Source organism: Bufo bufo, chromosome 2 (assembly GCF_905171765.1).
Source record: "Bufo bufo chromosome 2, aBufBuf1.1, whole genome shotgun sequence".
Lineage (NCBI taxonomy): Eukaryota > Metazoa > Chordata > Amphibia > Anura > Bufonidae > Bufo > Bufo bufo.
Genome location: NC_053390.1, coordinates 472578172 through 472599842, shown reverse-complemented (window position 1 = coordinate 472599842; position 21671 = coordinate 472578172). Strand labels below are relative to the sequence as shown.

At 45.6% G+C, this 21671-nt stretch overlaps 1 protein-coding gene across 2 annotated transcripts in view; it reads right to left on the bottom strand.

Annotated features, from left to right (window-relative positions):
- The window catches only part of KDM4B (lysine demethylase 4B), a 179790-nt gene that overhangs the window by 67568 nt on the left and 90551 nt on the right, over positions 1-21671 (bottom strand). For both annotated transcript variants that reach the window (XM_040417739.1, XM_040417740.1), the window contains exons 11-12: positions 13362-13642; positions 13156-13264 (exon numbers count right to left, since the gene is read on the bottom strand). In XM_040417739.1, coding sequence (XP_040273673.1) covers positions 13156-13264; positions 13362-13642 — 390 coding nt within the window. The remainder of the gene's footprint in view (positions 1-13155; positions 13265-13361; positions 13643-21671) is intronic.

Sequence of the window (21671 nt, the reverse complement as noted above, 5' to 3'; positions counted from 1 at the left end):
GTGTTGTTTAAGTGTTCCCTTTATTTTTTTGAGCAGTGTAAAACAAGAGTCCCCAAGAAGTGAGCCCATTTTGGAAACAACATCCATGAAGGAATATTTTAAAAGGTGGAGGACGCACTTTTGACCAAACTGGTGTTTCACAGAATTTAGAAACACTTGTCATACAATTTAAAAGCACATGGCTGTGAAAATTAAAAATCAAAGGTTTTATAAGAATATTTCACTTTAGGCCCAAATCTTTCATTTTCACAAGGGTTAGCAGGAGAAAATGCATCCCACCCCATATGTGCGTTTAAACTGCTGTTTGGGCGTATAGCAGGGCTCAAAAGGGGAAAAGGCGACATATGAATTTAGCAGACCAGACATGGTTTTCAGGTACCATGTCACATCTGAAGAGATCCTGTGGTACTCCCTACAATAGAAAACCCGAAGAAGTGACCCCGATTTTAAAAACTACACCCATTAAGGAATTTTTAAGGGGTGGAAGGTGCACCTTGGACCAAACAGGTGTTTGACAGAATTTAGAAACACTTGTCTTAGAATTTAAAAGCACATGGCTGTGAAAAGGAAAAATATGTTTTATAAGAACATTTCAATTTAGTCACAATTTTTTTTAAATTTCACCTCCATATTCCTTTGTTGAGGAACACCTAAAAGGTTAACAAGGTTTTAAAAATCCGTTTTGAATAATGTGAAGGGTGTAGTTTCCAAAATGCGTTCATTTATGGGTGTTTCTATTATGTAAGGCCCACTAAGTGACTTCATAACCGAGTTTGTCCTTTAAAAAGTGGGTTTTGGAAGTTATTGAAAATCCTTCTGACATTACAAAAAAATAAAAATGACATTTACAAAATGATGTCACAATAAAGTAGAAATATGGGGAATGTTGAGTAATAACTATTTTATGAGGCATCTTAAAAGCAGAGAAATTAAAATTGTGAACATTGCAAATTTTTCCACATTTTCCGTAAATTTTTATTAATTTTTTATTTATTTTTTACAAATAAAGGTGAATCATATTGGCTCAAATTTACAGTTACCACGTGGTACAATGTGTCACGAGAAAACAAACTCAGAATGACTTGGATAAGTAAAAGCATTTTAAAGTTATTACCACATAAAATGACATGTCAGATTTGCAAAACACCCAGTCTTTCAGGTATAAAATGTCTGTGTCCTGAATTTGTCATTAGGAAATTCACTGTTTACCAGGCACAATGTCTTGTTGGGCTAGCTCAGCTAGATGTAATGTCACATTTCACTTAGGCTACTTTCACACTAGCGGCAGGACGGATCTGAAAGGCTGTTTACCCTGTCGGATCTGTCCTGCCGCTATTTCGCCGCGCCGTCCCCATTGACTATAATGGGGACAGGGTGGAGCTCCGGCGCAGCACGGCAGTTCGCGGTGATAGGCCGCCGGACTAAAAAGGAGATTTTTGTATAACTTACCAGTAAAATCTCTTTCTTGCTCTTCATTGGGGGGACACAGGAACCGTGGGTATAGCCATATCCTCTAAGAGGCGTTGACACTAGTAAAAGCTGTTAGCTCCTCCCCTGGCAGCTATACCCCCTCCAGCCTGGAGAGAGAGCTTCCAAGCAAGCCAACCAAGAAAAAACATGGAACACCATCCATGCTAAGGACCCAACGGGGTTCAAACCAGCAACAGCTACAACTGTGGTTGAACAACAGTACTGGGTGGGTGCTGTTTCCCCCAATGAAAGAGATTTTACTGGTAAGCTATACAAAAATCTCCTTTTCTCGCCCATATTTATTGGGGGACACAGGAACCGTGGGAAGTCCGAAAGCAGTCCACAGGCAGGGAAAAACCACAGACCCATGGATGCAAGCGTCCCTGCAGGCATCTAAGAAACTGCCGCCTGCAAAACCACACGGCCCAAGGCAGCGTCCACCGATGCAAAGTATGCACCTGGTAAAATCTTGTGAATGTGTGTAAGGAGGACAAGTAGCCGCCTTACACAATTGTGCAGCCGAAGCGTGATTCCTCTGAGCCCAAGATGCGCCCACCGCTCTGGTGGAGTGAGCTGTGACACCTAAGGTCGGAACCCTGTCCCACGCGCAGTATGCGTCAGCAATTGCAGACCAAATCCAACGTGCGATTTCCACCTTGGAGGCCGCCAATCCCTTGCGAGGACCCTCCGTAAGACAAAAAAGGGAGTCCGTACCGCGGAAGGGATCGGAGGCTGCTAAATAGATCTTCAGAGCTCTGACAACGTCCAAATAGTGTAACTCCTGTTCCTTAGGGTGTGAAGGAGAGTGACAGTGAGGGAAGGAATTTCCTCATTAATATGGAAGTCAGAGACCGCCTTCGGAAGAAAAGAAGGGACAGGCCGGAGAACCACTTGTCTCTATGAATAACCAGGAAGGGTTCTCTGGAAGAGAACGCCACCAACTCGGACACACATCTAATGGATGTGAAAGCAACCAGAAAAAACTACCTTCCAAGACAGCAGTCTGAGTGAAAACTCCCGCAAGGGCTCAGGGGGAAGCCTGGAGCACTGAGAGGACTAATTCAGATCCGAAGGCGTTAAAAGAGGCCAGCACGGAGGAACCGTACGTGCCACTCCCAGAAAGAAGGTTCTTACAGGCCCTAGGGGGACAGAGGACGCTGGAAAAAGATAGAAAAATGCCAACACCTGACCCTGCCAGACCAAGGTCCAACCCTGATTGAAGGACAGGACAGGACCCTGGGGGGAGAAAAAGTGGGGGAATGTTCCGATTCCCCAGAAAGATCTCCAGGTCCTGTAATAGATCCTGGACGATGCAGGCTTCCTGGCCTGAATCATAGTGCGGATGACATCCGCTAAAAAACCTCTTCGCGTCAGAATGGCGGTTGCAATTTAAGGTCTCTTCGTCAAACGAAGAGACCTTAAATGCTGATGGAAAACCGGACCCTGAAGAAGGTAGTCTCTAAGCGGCAGCGACCAAGGGACGTCTCCTAGAAGGATAACGAGGTCGGCGTATCACGCGCGAAGGGGCCAATCTGGAGCGACTAGGAATGTCGGAATGCCCTCCATAATGATCTTCTGTTGAACCCTGAATAGGAGGGGGAGGGGGAGGGGGAACTCCTGCCAAGGGGAGAGCAGGACGTCCACGCCGCATGCTTTTGGATTGCTCGGGATAGAAGGGTGGGAAGCTTCGTGTAGACACAGTAAGCACACCCAGGACCAATGGGAAGGATTCCCTGTAAAAGGGGAACGGAAGGCCACAACGAATACCCCGTGCAAATCAGATGAGTGAAGGCAGTAACATAGCAGCTACTAAGGCTTGCGGAGTGGCTATGAGCCTTAAAAACTCTACCTGGAAGGGTGCTGAACAGGAGCAACTGCCAAGCGGTGGTGGATAGAGAATAGAGAGTCAGTGAAAACACCCGACTCGGTGGAACGCACGCACCATATATTAGTGCAATGGTGTACGCACTACGTATTGATGCAGACAAATTCATGACCGACTGGAGTGGAGGCTCATGGAGATGGGGGGGGGGGGGGTCTCTGGGACACAAGTGTTGCTAGGTAACTCCCTGAAGGCAGAGGAAGTTATAATCATGCCCAAAACCAGCACCAAAAAGAAGAGGATACAATGTGGAATAGCCACCGTATCCACTGGCGGTAGCCATATGCCACTAGATGAAGAGTACCGGGCACCCAAGGTACCGACTGGGGCTACGCCCCACTTGCGAAATAAAATAAGGCATCCAGAAAGCCAGGCAAGGGGAGTCATACTGTATTGCTAGCCCCCTACTCCAGCAAAGGAGGGGGCCACCCGCAGAGGCCACCGAATTCAGTACTAGAAGAATCCGCCACCTGTGAAGGAGCTGTGCAGCAAGCACCGAAGTATGTAGTTGTAAAGCAATTACCACTCCCACAGTAGTAGCCAGCGCTTGCCCAGTCAGCGCAAAACTGAGGGGGAGGCCTGAGACTATCTCGTAGAAGCCATGGTTCAGTTGAATTGCGGCATCCCAAGATGCTTATTATTCCCCCGCTAGTGGATCACTAGTGGAAGGGGGTAATGCAACAGGAAGCACGGTGATGTGCAACACTCCGCCTATGGAAGGGATAGCGCGACAGTCGGGACCGAATCCAATGGCAGTGCAATTACCCTACCTATGGAAGGTGGAATGCATATGGCAAGTACTTAAGCCAGTGGTAGGGAAAATATGCCACCTAAGAAGGGGGGGTCAATGCCTACGGCGGAACTAGTGCATATGGCGAGTCCTGTACCCCGTGGGAGTGCAATTATTGCACCTAAGTAAGGGGTAATGCCTACAGCAGACGTTGCAAACAGTCACAATGTCATCGCGCCACCTACGGAAGGGGCTAATGCATACGTCAGGTACTGAACCCAGTGAAGATGCAATTCCGCCACCTACAGAAGGGGGGGGGGGGGGGAATACATCTAGCACTGAAAACCAGTGTTATCGTACTTAGTCCACCTAAGGAAGGGGACAATATATAAAGGCGAGTACTGTATCCCGTAGAAGTGCAATGACTCTGCATATATACAACAGTACTGCTGGCCACCGTAGTTGCAATCTTGGGAGACTGCTTCAGGTGCACGACAGAGTCTGAATTAGTGATTCCCCCCCCCTCGGACTGACCCTCTCCGGGAAGGGAAGTCATGTCCGAGCATGACCCAGGGAGGAAGGGTGGGGGAGTGGAGATATCCGCAGAGAAAGGATGTCCTACTGTGGCCCGCTTGCGCTAAAGTCTAGCCCTCAGAACCTTGCCCCTGGCAGCTGTGAACTGCGCAGGTGGGGGCTTATCAACCAAACTACCCAGAGGGTGGAATGGGAAGTCTAGAGGTCCATCCACTGGATTGCGCAGGCAATGCATTATCAACCAAACAACCCCGGAGGGTGGATTGGGAAGTGCCAAAGGTCCTCCACTGGATTGCACAGGTGGAGAATTATCAACCAAACGACCCAGTAGGGTGGATTGGGAAGTCAGAGGTCCTTATCGAATTGCGCAGGTGGAGAATTACCGACCAAGCGACCCGGGGTGTGGAATGGGAAGTTTAGCGGTCCTCCACTGGAATGCGCAGGCGATGCATTATCAACCAAACGACCGCGGAGGGTGGATTCGGGAGTTCCAGAGGTCCTCCACTGGAATGTTCAGGCGGTGCATTATCAACCAAACGACCCCAGAGAGTGGATTGTGAAGTTCCAGAGGTGCTCCACTGTATTGCACCGGTGGAAAATAATCAACCAAGCTACCCCGGAGGGTGGGTTAGGAACTGTCAGAGGTCCTCCACTGGATTACGCAGGTGGAGGATTATCAACCAAACGGCCCCAGAGGGCGGAGTGGGGGTTCTTCAGGTGTCATTTACTGTATTGCGCAGGCGGGGAGTTAATCAACAAAACAGCCACGGAGGGCGGATTGGGAAACTATGAGAGGTTGTCACGTGTCCGGAATAGGGCACGGGCCCAGTTTGGTGCCGCACAGTCAGAGTAGATTGTGACTGAGGGGAATAGGGCCCGTATGGATGTAAACATTTGTTTTTATTTCTCCCTTTTTATTTTCTTTAAACTGGCATGCCTAGCCTCAAGTGGATAAGAGGCAGGAAGGGGTTAACTGTGCAATATGCTAAATAAAAAAATCCTTAGGAGCTTATTGACACTAGAAAAAACTGAAGCTCTCTCTCCAGGCTGGAGAGGGTATAGCTGCCAGGGGAGGAGCTAACAGCTTTTACTAGTGTCAACGCCTCCTAGAGGACATAGCTATACCCACGGTTCCTGTGTCCCCCAATGAATATGGGCGAGAAAAGTTGGACATGCAGTACTTTTAGTCCGGCGGCCTTTCGCCGTGCACTGCCGAAGCTCCGCCCCGTCCCCATTAGTGGGGACGAAACGGCGATCCCGGAGCCTGTCGGATCCGTCCTGCCGCTAGTGTGAAAGTACCCTTAGGGTGCTGCCATACGTTACGGCTGTGCTGCTTTTGTTGCAAAAAATATATAAAAATGGAAAACACGTGGTTTTTGCAACAGCATACCTGCATTAATGGCGTGTTTTCTTCCAGCAAACGGAAAACACAAAGCAGACTCAAATGACATTAATGTAACTACAGTAGATTTTGTATCAAGTGGAGAAAAACAGAACTGGATCGCACATCCACAGTGCTATGCTTGGATCTAATTAAACTTGCGTCTCAGCCAATATTAAAGTGTACTGCCCCCCATACTGCATGCTGTACAAGAGGCATTAGTGTACCTTTTGATCAAAAGGCATAAGCCCACAGTTTTTCTCCCCTTGATATATGCATGTTGAATATTTCTTCTTTATTACTGGTATCAGCACTCCTCCCATTCGGCACAGGTGGGTTTTTTTCGCAGAAGTCTGCATATAAGTGGGAATTGACCTGCAGGTCCTGATAGCAATGGACATGTTGTGTTAGACAACTGTTCACATGGTGCAGTACAGCGTGGTGACCTTTGTTTTTGTGGTGCTGTGCTGGTGGGTTGGTGGGACCCAGTGCCATGGGTGGCATTGTCAGACAGCAAGGTTGCTGTTTGACTCCTGGGTCCTGCCGCCTACTAGGGCAGTGCCGCTTCGTCAACACATTATGCTGCGCCTTTTTGTCAAAGTAGGTCCCACTCAAAGAGGCAACCTTGGCGTGGTGAGTGGGATTATGCCTTTTGATCAAAATGTACACTAATGCCTCTTGTACAGCATGCAGTATAGGGGGCTGTACATTTTAATAATGCGCTGAGAAGCGAGTTTATTTAGATCTAAGGCTACTTTCACACCTGCGTTAGGTGCGGATCCATCTGGTATCTGCACAGACTGATCCGCACCTATAATGCAAACGCTTGTATCCGTTCAGAACAGATCTGTTTACATTACCATGTTCATGATAATGCAAACGGATCCATTTTGACTTACACTGAAAGTCAATGGGGGACGGATCCGTTTTCAATTGCACCATATTGTGTCCGTGAAAACTGATCCGTCCCCCATTGACTTACATTCTAAGTCATGACGGATCCGTTTGGCTCAGCATCGTCAGGCGGACATCAAAACACTGCAAGCAGCGTTTTGGTGTCCGCCTCCAGAGCGGAATGGAGGCTGAACGGAGGCAAACTGACGCATTCTGAACGGATCCTTATTCATTCAGAATGCATTGGGGCTAAACTGATACATTTTGGGCTGCTTGTGAGAGCCCTGAAACGGATCTCGAAGGCTGACCCAGAAACGCCAGTGTGAAAGTAGCCTAAGCATAGCATTGTGGATGTGCGATCCAGTTCTGTTTTTCTCCCCTTGATATATACAGTAGATTTTGTAATTAATGTAATTCAGTATAAATGCAGGTACGTTGTTGCAAAAACCACATGCGTTCTTTTGGTGCATCAAAAACGTAGCAGAGATGCGAGATCCATTGCTCGCGTGATCCATTGCTTCATTCTGGAGAAATACTACTTTAAATCTATATGCAAATAAGCAGTTAAAGGGGTTGTCCTACAAAAAATATTCTACAGTTTTCAAACCAGCACCTGGATCGGAATACTTTTGTAATTGCATGTAATTTTTTTAAAAATGTATAGCTACTGAGTTATTCAGTAAAATGTATCTGTATAATGCCACTTAATTTCTTATTTCTTTGACCTGCTCAATAAGAAGGCCGCACAACGCTCCGTTGCACCTTCCAACTGCCTCCTGAGCTGTAATAGGGAGAGAGCTGCAGCAGAATGGACACACCCCCTTAGCTGCAGCAGAAAATCTTGAGCTGCCAGCTTGATACAAATCTAGCAAAAAGGGGCAAGGCGTGGAAGTAGTTTAAAAGGCTGAAAAAAGACATCTGTCCATCCAATTCAGGCTACTTTCACACTAGCGTTCGGGGCTCCGCTTGTGAGTTCCGTTTGAAGGCTCTCACAAGCGGCCCCGAACGGATCCGTCCAGCCCTAATGCATTCTGAATGGATGCGGATCCGCTCAGAATGCATCAGTCTGGCTCCGTTTGTCCTCCGCTCCGCTCAGCAGGCGGACACCTGAACGCAGCTTGCAGCGTTCAGGTGTCCGCCTGGCCGTGCGGAGGCAAACGGATCCGTCCAGACTTACAATGTAAGTCAATGGGGACGGATCCGTTTGAAGTTGACACAGTATGGCTCAATTTTCAAACGGATCCGTCTCCCATTGACTTTCAATGTAAAGTCAAAACGGATCCGTTTGCATGATCATGAACAAAAAAAAAAAAAAAAAAAAAAAAATTTTTTTTTTTTTTTGTTCATGGTAATGCAAACGGATCCGTTCTGAACGGATCTAAGCGTTTGCATTATAGGTGCGGATCCGTCTGGGCACATACCAGACGGATCCGACCTAAACGCAGGTGTGAAAGTAGCCTCAGCCTGTTATCATGCAAGTTGATCCAGAGGAAGGCAAAAAAAAAAAATATGGGAGGTAGAAGCCAGATTTCTTCATTTTAGGGGAAAAATTCCTTCTGGACTCCAATAAGGTAATCAGTATAACTCCCTGGATCAACGACCCATCTCTAGTAACTATAACTTGCAATATTGTTACACACCAAAAATGTTGAGCTAGACCCACAAGGCATTGTGCCTGGTTTAACAGTGAATTTCTTGGTGAAAGATAGGTTATACCAGAAAAACTTAAATGCGTGATCACTAGGTGCTGAACTGCTGGGACCTCCATAGATCTCTAAAAGCCCTGCCACTCCTTTCAAATTCCTCTAAAAGGAGTCCTGGGAATAGGAGAGTTCTTCCTTGTAGGATAACCCTTTAAACCCAACTCAACATTTGTGGTATATAATTAGTATATGCAACAAATGTCATATAGGTACAGGTGGGACCTGCTCCTATGTCCAGAACAGGACCCCTAAATTGAAAGGACAGCAGCTGTGCATGTGCAGCTACCATCCATTCCCCGCAAATAAATATCAATTACCCTTATTCCACTTTTTTTTTAAGAAATACCCCATATGTGGACCATATGTATTATTTGACTCCACCAGAGGCCTCAGCAGTGAAGGAGCACATTATGGATTTTGGGGCCTCCTTTTTATTAACATATTTTTCAGGTACCACTTTAGGTTTGCAGAGATTTTAAAAAGGTACCAAATCCTAAGAAACACCATAAAAAAAAAAAAAACCTTCTTGGAAGCTACACCTCTCAAGGAATTAATCTATGATTTTTTTTGTTACAAATGTAGCTGAAACCTTTTCATTTTCTCTGTTAGTAATGGTAGAAAAAGTACCCCATAACACAATTTCTCCTGAGTATGGCAATACCCTATATGTGGTTGTAAACTACTGTTTATGCATGTGACAGGCTTTGGAAGGGAAACAGCTATTTCGCAAAGATTTAGCCGAAATGGTTTTTGGGTGACGTGTCATGATTGAAGAGCCTCTGAGGTGCCAGTACAGATGAATCTATACACCTTAAAGGGGTTATCCAGGAACTGATAATGATGACCTATTTGCAGGATAGGTCATCCTTATCACATCAGCGGTGTTTCGGAGTCCCAGCATCCCTGCCAATCAGTCGTTACAGTAAGCCACCTCGTTTTTCGGCGCTCTGGTGAGCGCAACCGGTTCCCGGAAGCCTTCCAAGCACAGCGCCGTACATTGTACAGCGGCTGTGCTTGGTATTGCAACCCAGACCCATTCACTTCAATGGGGCTAAGCTGCAACTAGACCATGTGACCGATGGGAAGAGGCCACGGTGCCAGCCTTTTCTAAAAGCTCATCAGTGGGGATCCTGGTGTCGGACCCCTGCTGATCTGATATTGATGACCTATCCCGAGGATAGGTCTTCAATATAAATTCCTGGATAACCCCTTTAAGGCAATCATCTAGGGGTGTAGTGATAATTTTGACCACAAAGGTGTTAATATGCACAGTGAAAATTACACAGTTTCCTTGTTGACCTCTGCTCCTCTGACAGGATCGCACAGAATTATATGGATTTATAACGTTGTGTTACCCTGACAGTCCTGGAATCTAGTGTATAACATTGACAGCATTATGTCAGTGTAATACAACAGATTCCAGGATTCTAAGGGATACACAGCATTATAAATCAGTTTAATGCTGTGTGATCCTGTCAGAGGAGGGGAGGTCAGATTATTATTTTTTTCCACAAGGTCCTGCAGCATGGCCCCTGAAACAAAAGATTCATATTTACCTGCTCCACGCTAACCCTGCTTTCTCCATCTTCCGGACAATGTGCTGTTTAGGTTCGGCTGGCTATGGGCATGGTCACATACACTGGTCCAGCCAATGACTGACTTAGCTCTACCTCTAATACCACCAGATGAAAGGCAGCTATACTATAAGGCTTCTACAGCGAATTGCTGCTGGTGGCCACATCAACGTTGAAGCCAGTCAGTGGCTGCAGTGATGCCTGTGACCATGCCCATAGCCCACCGGATGTAAACAGAGTGGGGACTGGAAAATTGAGACAGCACGGTAGAATGGAGTGGCGGGGAGCAGGTAAGTACAAATCTTCTGTTTCAGGGCTATGCTGCGGGCAAATCATAAAAAATCATTTTTAAAATCGGGAAATCCATTGATCTCCTATTACACTGAACGATATTTGACCAATTACTAGGAACACTCATTCCTGATAACTGGCCTGTATAATTGTTCTGCTGATCAGTCAATAAGCTATTACTCGTTTGTGGCCTAATTTGCCTATTTTATCAGGATGAAAGATGTACGATAGTATTATTACACTGGAAAATGTGCTGAAGATTATCAGTTTGTAAGGCTGAAAAAAATACATCCATCCAGTCCAGCCTGTTATCCTACAAGTTGATCATGAGGAAGGCAAAAAAAAACTAATGAGGTGGAATCCAATTTTCCTCACTTTAGGGGGGAATAAAAAGTCCTTCCTGACTCTAATCAGGCAATCAGAATGACTCCCTGGATCAACGATCCTTCTACTACTAAGAATCAATAGAACTAAATGAGGGGGAAATAACTGTGGTAGTGATGATTCCTCTGCATTAACTTTGCATCGGCGTGGGTAATAGACCAATGCAAACTAGCGCTGTGAGGAATATGGATTAACAGTTAATGTCAGCCATGTTCTCACACCAGCCATCTGCTGTCAGATAGCTGAAAGAGGAAATCAAACTCCACAGGGGGGCTTCAAAGCCCGCCAAATAGCAGAGAACTTCTAGCAGGCCACCTTTGTTTACATCTTACACCTCCATTCAGGCAGCCCGGATCCTGCAGGAAAACTTCCCTGCAGGGGGTCTAAGTCAGTCATCAGAACAAAGGTAGTTATCAGACATTGGAACTGGCGATTCATAAGGAATTATGAATCGCCAGTCCATCACAGACATAAACTAGATACATATTTGTGTCCCTGTGGCCACGATGAACAAGCCTGGTGGTGGGATGCCAGGGAGGGAAGATATACATATCTCCCCACAGAAACCAAATAACGGTACCATGCTTGGACTCTACTGGTAGCCGGAACACAGGCGGATACATTGGTCCCAGAACCATCTCTCTGTGACCTTCTGGTCTGGAGCTATGAGCCCTAATAGGTTTTTTGGGTCGTTGGCTGTCAGCCCAGAAGAGGAGTTATGGATCGGCTACAGGTCAAAAAGCCCCTGCAAGCCAGCGGGCGTGTCTTTTCTCTGAAGGGGGGGGGGTCACATCGTGCGATGTGTTTAGAGGGACCTGCAAACTGCTGACATCACTGCCTCCCATGTGACTACAGCTAAGAACTCATCACAACCCAAGGGACTCATCCATCTGGTAAACTGACTTTTTACTCTGTTTAATGCTGTTTGTACATTACTTCCTGTATTTGCAACCTCAGACCAATGTATATATTCTATGTGTGTATAGTGTTATTTCTAGTGAGCCCTTATGGCGATTAAATATATAATTTAATCTTGTGCTGTCCATGTTTCAGCCTAGTTATACGCTATGGCGGGTTGGTTGCTCACCCTATATAATCCTGTTTGCGGACCGGGCTTATATCAAACGAGAAACCAGTGAAAAGGCTCCCTCAGCTTGTTGCCTCTCTGTGCCCGTGTGGACAGGATGAGTCTGTGAACACTGTATCAAGCTGACCTTAACTGCTCCTCAGGGACGGCGTAACATCACGCCTTAGTAACCAGTGACTATACCGTATCTCGTTGGCTCTACGTATTTGACGTCCGGCAGCAGCGAGGTGCGGTATTCGTCACAAGCTCCGTTTGACTTTTTTTGCGACCCCTTGAAACAGGACGATGTGACACTGTGGCCTCAGACCAAAAAAGGTTGTGCACCCCTCCAATTAAACCTAACTAGACTATTTCACAGTTCGTTGACGCAAACCCCAACACTAAACTAACCAACTAGCTAAGGCTACTGTCACACTAGCGTTTTTGCTGGATCCGGCAGGGCACAGCAAAAAACTTTTCCGTTGCTGATAATACAACCATCTGCATCCGTTATGAACGGATCCGGTTGTATTATCTTTAACATTGCCGAGACGGATCAGTCATGAACCCAATTGAAAGTTTTCTGTCATAAAAAAGGTATTTGTCCCCATTGACTTGCAATGTGGGTTATGACGGATCAGTTTTGCTCCGCATCCCAGGACGGAAAGCAAACCGCAGCATGCTGCGGTTTGCTCTCCGGTATGAGAATGGAACGGAATGAATATTGGAGAATTCCGTTCTGTTCAGTTACGTTTTGTCCTCATTGACAATGAATGAGGACAAAGCGGAAGTGTTTTTTTTACAGTATTGAGACCCTATGACGAATCTCAATACCAGGAAGTATTAACGCTAGTGTGAAAGTAGCCTAAACTGCTGAAGACAACTGCCTAGAGTTGTTTTTTTTATTACTTTTATTTTTTTATTACTAAAGAAGAAATTTATTAGGTAAAAAAGTAAATCCAGGAAACAGGGTAACACGTTTCAAGGGGGAAGTCTTCCTTCTTCATCAGACCTTGACAGGTCTGATGTAGAGGGGAGAACGTCTTAGCGTCTTATTTATGTTAAAGATTTCTGCTTGGCAATACATGTGTAAAATACGACTGGTGTCCTTTGGCACATACATGTTTATGTAAACTTGAAAACAAACCCAATTTACTAGAATTATATTAGAAAAAGGCATATACAATACATAAAGCAAAAGGATTAAAACCAAAAGAGGAGATTGTTGATTAGATGTATTGTTTACCATCATCACTGGACACATCCTGCTTGACTACAGATAAGGGAGAGCGGTGTGGTGGTCTACCCAGTGGATGGCGTCTGCTCTTCTTAATTTTCATTTCTGGGAAGAGTGCCTGATGGTGAAAGAATATAATATATGCATACTGTAACATACATGTTGACTTGTTCACCAACTGAAAGTAACAATAAATTCTTATGATAGTAACGAACCTTAGGCACTCCTACTTTTTTGGGAATCCCACTAGGATCCTCAACTTCTTTTCTGTCAAATTCTGTGGCAAAGTGTTCAAATGCTTCTTGGCAGGACATCCGTGTCTTGTCAAATACAATTTTCTTTGACTCAGGGACAACATAGAGCTTAGGAACTACACGCCGAGGCTTAAATTCCCCCTCTCCTGACAGGTCAACCTGGGCCTTCTGTTTCCTGCCACATTTTGCATTTTTGGGTTTCAAAAAACATGGAAACGTTGCCAACGGGTTCCCTAAAACATCTTTCAAAATTAAACAAAAAGAAAACATTTTTGAAAATTCTCAGGCACATAAGTTCTATTTGATGTTGCTATGTAAAAGACCTAAATTACTGCATCGCTTTAGCTGTCCACCCAAACTAGGTGAACCAAGCATAGGGAATGCTAGATTTGAACATGGCTTTGTTCCACTGGTAGATTACACTGGTTATCCTCTCCTCACATACACCATGTTACAAATTATTATGCATATGCAATGTTTGATGTTATTACAAGGGGCAGTACTGATGGCAATGACTTATATTTTGAAAAAAGTACAAAATTCAGTTTTTTACATTTCTACCTTTTCAAACAGAAATCTGTTATTTGCTGCATGCACAGATAATTCAACAAAAAATAAACACAACCTATAATAAACAAAGTTTCCAGATCAAGTTACATATTGATAAATGAGCTCTTCTTTGAGATGACTTAACTCCCTAATTCACTGAACTTCTAAGTCCATGTATAGTTTCGGCTTGTATCTCATTAGGAGGATGCCAGTAGCTTCCCACAGCTGCCGTTTTGAGGTGTACTGACAAAAACTCACAGATCTTCCTTTTAAAGAATATGCCCACAATGTCTGATAGGTGCAAGTTCCACCTCTGGAACCTGCACCTATCTTTAGAACGGAGCCTGCATCGCTTATGCATGTCCACCCTCCATTTATTCCAATGGGATCGCCAAAAATAGCTGAGCGGTGTGCTCAGCTATTTTCGGCAGCCTCAATGAAATGAATGGGAAGCGCACTGCACAAGTGCACGTCAAAGTGAAGACAGGACAGCACCACTTGTTAGTCGATCCCCGCACAGGCAAAGAATACAAGATCAGGAGTTTTTACACCTGGAACTTAAATGGATTTTTGAGCTTCATACTCTGGCACCTAAAGGCCTCAATCGGGAGTTCAAGGTGGGCTCCCTCTTCTAAATGCCACAGGGAATTAAGGGATTGTGTTGTTTTTAATGGAACATAAGCTTCATTACCCGACAGATGTCGTGTTTACATTTACTTACACTTGTTTTTTGTATATTTCACAGATATCATGGCACTACATACATCTGAGCCATGGATTATGTGCAGTTATGGATGCACACAACCGAGGAGCTGGTTAACTGGATATTCATGAAGACTATGGATCGCTGGATTTATGCCATGGGGGAATACATTATTAGTTTGTAAAAATTGGTATTATATGTATGTTATTATTCATTTCCTACCTGGGTCCTGGTGGAGGTTAACCTATGGGGTAGAGTGAAGTTTGGAAGAGACTCGGGTGGCAATAGGGATGGTACTGATATATCCCGTGGATAATGACAGTTAGAGAGGCAAATCAAATGAAGGCGATGTTGGCAAACTAGGGGACCTAGAGGGGACTCGGTTTTTTGCTAGGGTGTGGGCATCTGACTTCCCCGTTTTTAGGGGTTAGGAAGTGCACCTACCCTTTTTGTCCCTGCTATGAATGGCAATTGCTGTAATCTCTACACACTCCCTGCTGGTGAGAACCATTGCGGGTCTGTGCTGTCAATTAATAGGACCCCTTCTAGGTTCTGGGGATACGTATGTAGCTTTTTGTGTTCCCTTTTTCCCCAGATTGGGGTTGCACCCTTATGTCCCCATAACTCTTACCCGGGGTATTAAAGATCGAGCCCTCCGCTGGGACCTAGGAGATAGGGACAGACCTGTTTGTGGCTCATACATGTATTAGTATACCCCATGGACATATCCAGTGGGAATCAGTTAATAGGGACCTGTTTGTAACAAGCCCCGTCATATCTAGCCTTGAAGTTGATGTTGCGCCAGAAACTGTATATAAATGTTTTATTACATCTCTATATAGAATATGCAGAGTAAGGGTGAACAGCGCATATAGTTTTTGCTGTAGCAATGGTTTTTCTCTTATGTATAGGACCTGGCCATAATGAAGCGGTTTAACACCGAGTAGTACCTGCGGTTGCTTGGATACAGAGACACATAGGAACATGTGATGTGTCAGGTGACTGGCAACGAGGGTAGTGTCCTAGCAACGATGACAGGTCCTAGTCATGTGGCCGAGCTGGAGATGCCGGCCTACTATGGAGACCAGGAAATGAAAGTCAGGCATGCGCAGTAGCATGCTGGACATGCTGTTCACCTTACTCAATGTGTTTGTCTGTTCCTTGGGCTCAACTGTGTTGTAAGTACTAGTTTATACATGGATTTTTGTTACACATGTAGGTTGCTGGTAATGAGGTCACTGTGGATATCACAGAAGGAATTGTCTAAGGGGAGGGGTTATTTCTGATACCTTGGGACAGCCCCCCAACCAATCCTGTTTGAGTAGGATGTATAAATATGTGCTAGTGTTCACTTGTAACATTATATAGCTTGAAAAAGACTTTGCTGTCGAAACGTTGCTATTTTTTTTCGTAAACACAAAATTGGATTCAAGACTGGGAGTGCTGCGGTTTTTCATCTATTTTTTTTGGGCCGCACAAGTGCAGCCACTGCTCCATTCGGAAATGACTGAGCCACCAGGGAGGGCAGCCGCACATGTGTAGTGTGCCCTCCTTTACTTTGGGGGCTTCATCCAAAAGATAGATGCAGGTCCCAAAAGGTGGGACCTGTACCTATCAGACATTGTGATATGCCCCCAATTAGTTGAGACAAACCCTTTAAAGGGTTTCTACCACCAGAAATACTGTTCTGTAACTGACTGACATTAGCGATGCACTAATGTCAGCACTACATAACAGTATGTTTCTAACATTTCTCCCTGCAGCCGTTTTTGTAAAAAAATGCACTTTTATTATATGCCAATGAGCCTCTAGGAGTCTAGGTGCTATGTGGGCTTAAAATCAGCACCTAGAGGCTCCGTCCACTCACGCTTTATGCCGCCCAGGTCCCCTGTTCTGCCCGCCCAGCTCCTCTTGATTGATGGCACGGTTCACCACATCGTTGACGAAATCCCGGACCTGCGCCATTCACTTCTGTGTTCGGCGCAGTGAGTGAATGATGCGATCCTGGTGCCGGATTCCTCACTGTGCCTGCGCCGACTACGTCACAGTGAGGAAGCCGGCATCAGGAGAGCGGCCTTCACTCACTGCGCCGAAGACAGAAGTAAACGGCGCAGGCGCGGGATTTCGGCAACGATGCAGGGAACAGTGGCATCAAATCAAGAGGAGCTGGGCGGGCAGAACAGGGGACCTGGGGGGCGGGATAAAGCGTGAGTGGACGGAGCCTCTAGGTGCTGATTTTACGCCCACATAGCACCTAGAGGCTCATTAGCATATAATAAAAGTGCTTTTTTTTTTACATAAAAACCGCTGCAGGGACAAATGTTAGAAACATACTGTTATGTAGTGCTGACATTAGCGCATCGCTATATCAGTCAGCTACATAACAGTATTTCTGGTGGTAGAAACCCTTTAAGGATTTTATCTCCTTTTATGCCCATAGCAACTAAGGTGTAAACTGTGTTGAAACATGGGATAGTGCATTGTCTTGCATCAAAATGATTTTATTTCCTCTTTTCATGACAACCAAGGCACCTACCATCTCACTTCCAAATATTCTAGCCCAAATTATCCCTCCACAATCTCCATCCACCCTCACCTGCTCACATCTCATCTTTTAGGAACAGTGTGGCATTTCACCAGCCATCCATCAGGACCATCCAGTGTAGAACAGCATTTATTAGTTTTTGCCCACTGCAAACTATTCTCTTTCTGAGCATTGGTATGGGGTGGACGAACTACAGTTTTAGGCTTCATGCACACAACCATATACATTTTTTAGTCTGTAGGTCGCGGTCCCGCAAAATACTGATGTGGTTCAAGTGTTGTCTGCGTTTTTGTTGCAGACCTATTGACTTCAATGGGTCCATGGTCTGCATTTTGAGGACATATTGTATCTTTTTGAGGAACGGATGCACAGAAATGGAAAACAAATGATGATCTGCATCCGTATGTCCGTTCTGTTAAATGACTAAACATGTTCTACACTTGGACGCAAAATGTGGGTGCAGTACAAATGATCAGTATTTTGCAATTTGTGGACCGGAAAATACATATGGTAGTGTTACACACAACTGCCAGCCTGCATCAAGAGGTCTGAGACACTACCAGCTTGCTGCTCATCAGGGGCATTTTTATAGCTGCCCTTTTAAGGCTACTTTCACACTGGCGTTTCAGGGTCCCCCTGTGAGATCCGTTTCAGGGCTCTCACAAGCGGCCCCAAACGGATCAGTTTAGCCCCAATGCATTCTGAATGGATGCGGATCCATTCAGAATGCATCAGTTTGGCTCTGTTCCGCCTCCATTCCGCTCTGGAGGCGGACACCAAAACGCTGCTAGCAGCGTTTTGGTGTCCGCCTGGCGGTGCGGGGCCGAACGGATCCGTCCTGACTTACAATGCAAGTCAATGGGGACGGATCAGTTTACATTGACAATATTGATGCAATTGTAAACGGATCCGTCCCCCATTGTCTTTCAATGTAAAGTCAGGAGTCCCTATTAACCACCTCAGCTTCCCTAGCTTAAACCCCCTTAATGACCAAACCACTTTTTACAATTCTGCACTACACTATTTTCACGGTTTATTGCTCGGTCATACAACTTACCACCCAAATGAATTTTATCTCCTTTTCTTCTCACTAATAGAGCTTTCATTTGGTGGTATTTCATTGCTGCTGACATTTTATTTATTTTTTTATATTAATCAAAATTGACTGAAATTTTTGCCAAAAAATGACATTTTTCACTTTCTGTTGTAAAATTTTTCAAATAAAACTACATTTCTATATAAATTTTTCTCTAAATGTATTGTTCTACATGTCTTTGATAAAAATAAAAAAAATGCAATAAGTGTATATTTTATTGGTTTGGGTAAAAGTTACAGCGTTTACAAACTATGGTGCAAAACAATTAATTTACGCACTTTGACTTTCTGAGCACCTGTCATGTTTCCTGAGGTTCTACAATGCTCAGACAGTAGAAACACCCCACAAATCACCCCATTTCGGAAAGTAGACACCCTAAGGTATTCGCTGATGGGCATAGTGAGTTCATGGAAGTTTTTATTTTTTGTCACAAGTTAGCGGAAATGGAATTTTATTTTTTTTTTTTTTTCTTACAAAGTCTCATATTCCACTAACTTGTGACAAAAAATAAAATTTTACATGAACTCACCATACCCCTCACGGAATACATTGGGGTGTCTTCTTTCTAAAATGGGGTCACTTGTGGGGTATTTATACTGCCCTTGCATTTTAGGGGCCCTAAAGCGTGAGAAGTAGTTTGGAATCCAAATGCGTAAAAATGCCCTGTGAAATCCTAAAAGTACTCATTGGAATTTGGGCCCCTTTGCGCACCTAGGCTGCAAAAAAGTTTCACACATGTGGTATCGCCGTACTCAGAAGACGTAGGAAAATGAGTTTTGGGGTGTATTTTTACATATACCCATGCTGGGTGAGACAACCTTTCCCATTTTTTTTATACTAAGTTGTCATTTTACAGAGATATTTCTCTCACCCAGCATGGGTATATGTATAAATACACCCCAAAACACATTGCCCTACTTCTCCTGAGTACGGCGATACCAAGTGTGACACTTTTTTGCAGCCTAGGTGCACAAAGGGGCCCAAATTCCAATGAGTATCTTTAGGATTTCACAGGACATTTTTTACACATTTGGATTCCAAACTACTTCTCATGCTTTAGGGCCCCTAGAATGCCAGGGCAGTATAAATACCCCACAAGTGACCCCATTTTGGAAAGAAGACACCCCAAGGTATTCCGTGAGGGGCATGGCGAGTTCCTAGAATATATATTTTTTTGACACAAGTTAGCGGAAAATGATCATTTTTCTTACAAAGTCTCATATTCCACTAACTTGTGACAAAAAATAAGATTTTACATGAACTCGCCCTATCCCTCACGAAATACCTTGGGGTGTCTTCTTTCCAAAATGGGGTCACTTGCGGGGTATTTAAACTCCCCTGTCATTTTAGGGGACCTAAAGCGTGAGAAGTAGTTTGGAATCCAAATGCGTAAAAAATGCCCTGTGAAATCCTAATTGGAATACTCATTGGAATTTGGGCCCCTTTGTGCACCTAGGCTCAGTGGCGTTGTAAGGGGGGTGCGGGGTGATGGGGTGACACCAGCAGGGCCGGCATTTACGAATCCCAGGCATAGTCATTTGTATTGCCGTCCTCAGGAGAGGGAGAGATGTGTCTGGGATTCGAACCCACAACCTTCTGTATCAGAGGCAAAGCACTTACCCACACAGCCATAAGAGCTGCATTGCCACTGACTGAAAAAATATGAGACTTCTACTGTTATAGCTGGCTAAGTGTACATCTATACACATGACAGCTGCCCTAAAACACCCAGCACTGCTATATCTCTATATGACAGCTGCCCCAGCAAACCCAGCTCTGCTACATCTATACACATGACAGCTGCCCCAGCACACTGAGCTCTGCTATATCTCTATATATCTATCTACTGTATAGCAATACTTAGAGATATATAGATGTAGCAGAGCTGGGTGTGCTGGGACAGCTGTCATATAGAGATATAGCAGTGCTGGGTGTGTTAGGGCAGCTGTCATGTGTATAGATGTACACTTAGCCAGCTATAACAGTAGAAGTCTCATATTTTTTCAGTCAGTGGCAATGCAGCTCTTATGGCTGTGTGGGTAAGTGCTTTGCCTCTGATGCAGAAGGTCGTGGGTTCGAATCCCAGCAGAAACTTTTCTGAAATACAGGCTAAATTAGAATACACAAGCACTGACTCCATATATGGACATACAGGGCGGGACACAGGAAGAGGCTGCATCGCATCGCTGACAGAGGTAAGTAGAAGTGTTTTTTTTTTTAAATTTAATTTAATACCCGACTGTTACTGCCATGGGGGGAGCGGGAGGCACTTGATACTGGCACATGGGGGAGGGGGGTTGGCACCTGATACTGGCACATGGGGGGGGAAGGAGAGAGGCACCTGATACTGGCACATGGGGGGGGGGGGGGGGGGTTGGCACCCGATACTGGCACATGGGGGGAAGGAGAGAGTCACTTAATACTGGCACATGGGGGGGGGGGGGGGGGAGGCTCTTGATACTGGCACTTTGGGAGGGTGGCACTATGATACTGGGACATAGGGGGGGAGGCTCTTGATACTGGCACTTTGGGAGGGTGGCACTATGATACTGGGACATAGAGGCGGAGGCTCTTGATACTGGCACTTTGGGAGGGTGGCACTATGATACTGGGACATAGGGGGGGAGGCTCTTGATACTGGCACTTTGGGAGGGTGGCACTATGATACTGGGACATAGAGGCGGAGGCTCTTGATACTGGCACTTTGGGAGGGTGGCACTATGATACTGGGACATAGGGGGGGAGGCACTTGATACTGGCACTTTTTTTTTGGGGGGGGGGGGGGGAGATGGCACTATGATACTGGGACATGGGGGGGGGGGGGAGAGGCACTTGATACTGGCACATGGGGGGGGGGGGGGGGGGGGGCACCTAAGTACTGGCACATGGGGGGGTTGGTACCTGATACTGGCACATGGGGGGGGGGGGGGCACTATGATACTGGCACATGAGGGGTGGGAAGGAGAGAGGCGCTGGACACTGACACATTGGGGGCGGGGTTGGCACTATGATACTGGCACATGAGGGGTGGGAAGGAGAGAGGCGCTGGACACTGACACATTGGGGGCGGGGTTGGCACTATGATACTGGGACATGTGGGGGGGGAGAGAGGCACTTGATACTGGCACATGATGGGGGGCATCTATGGGGACACTTACTGGCACATTATTGGGGGGCATTATGGGGGACACTAGGCCGGCAGCCTATCAGAGGCCGGACAATGAGGGCATCTACTGGGGCACTATATATGGGGCATTTTATACTGGTACATTATGGGGGGCACTAGCAGGAAGGGGGGAGAGGAGCACTATGGAGGAATTTACTGGGGGCACTATATAGGGGTATTTTATACTGGGACATTATGGGGGCACTATGGGG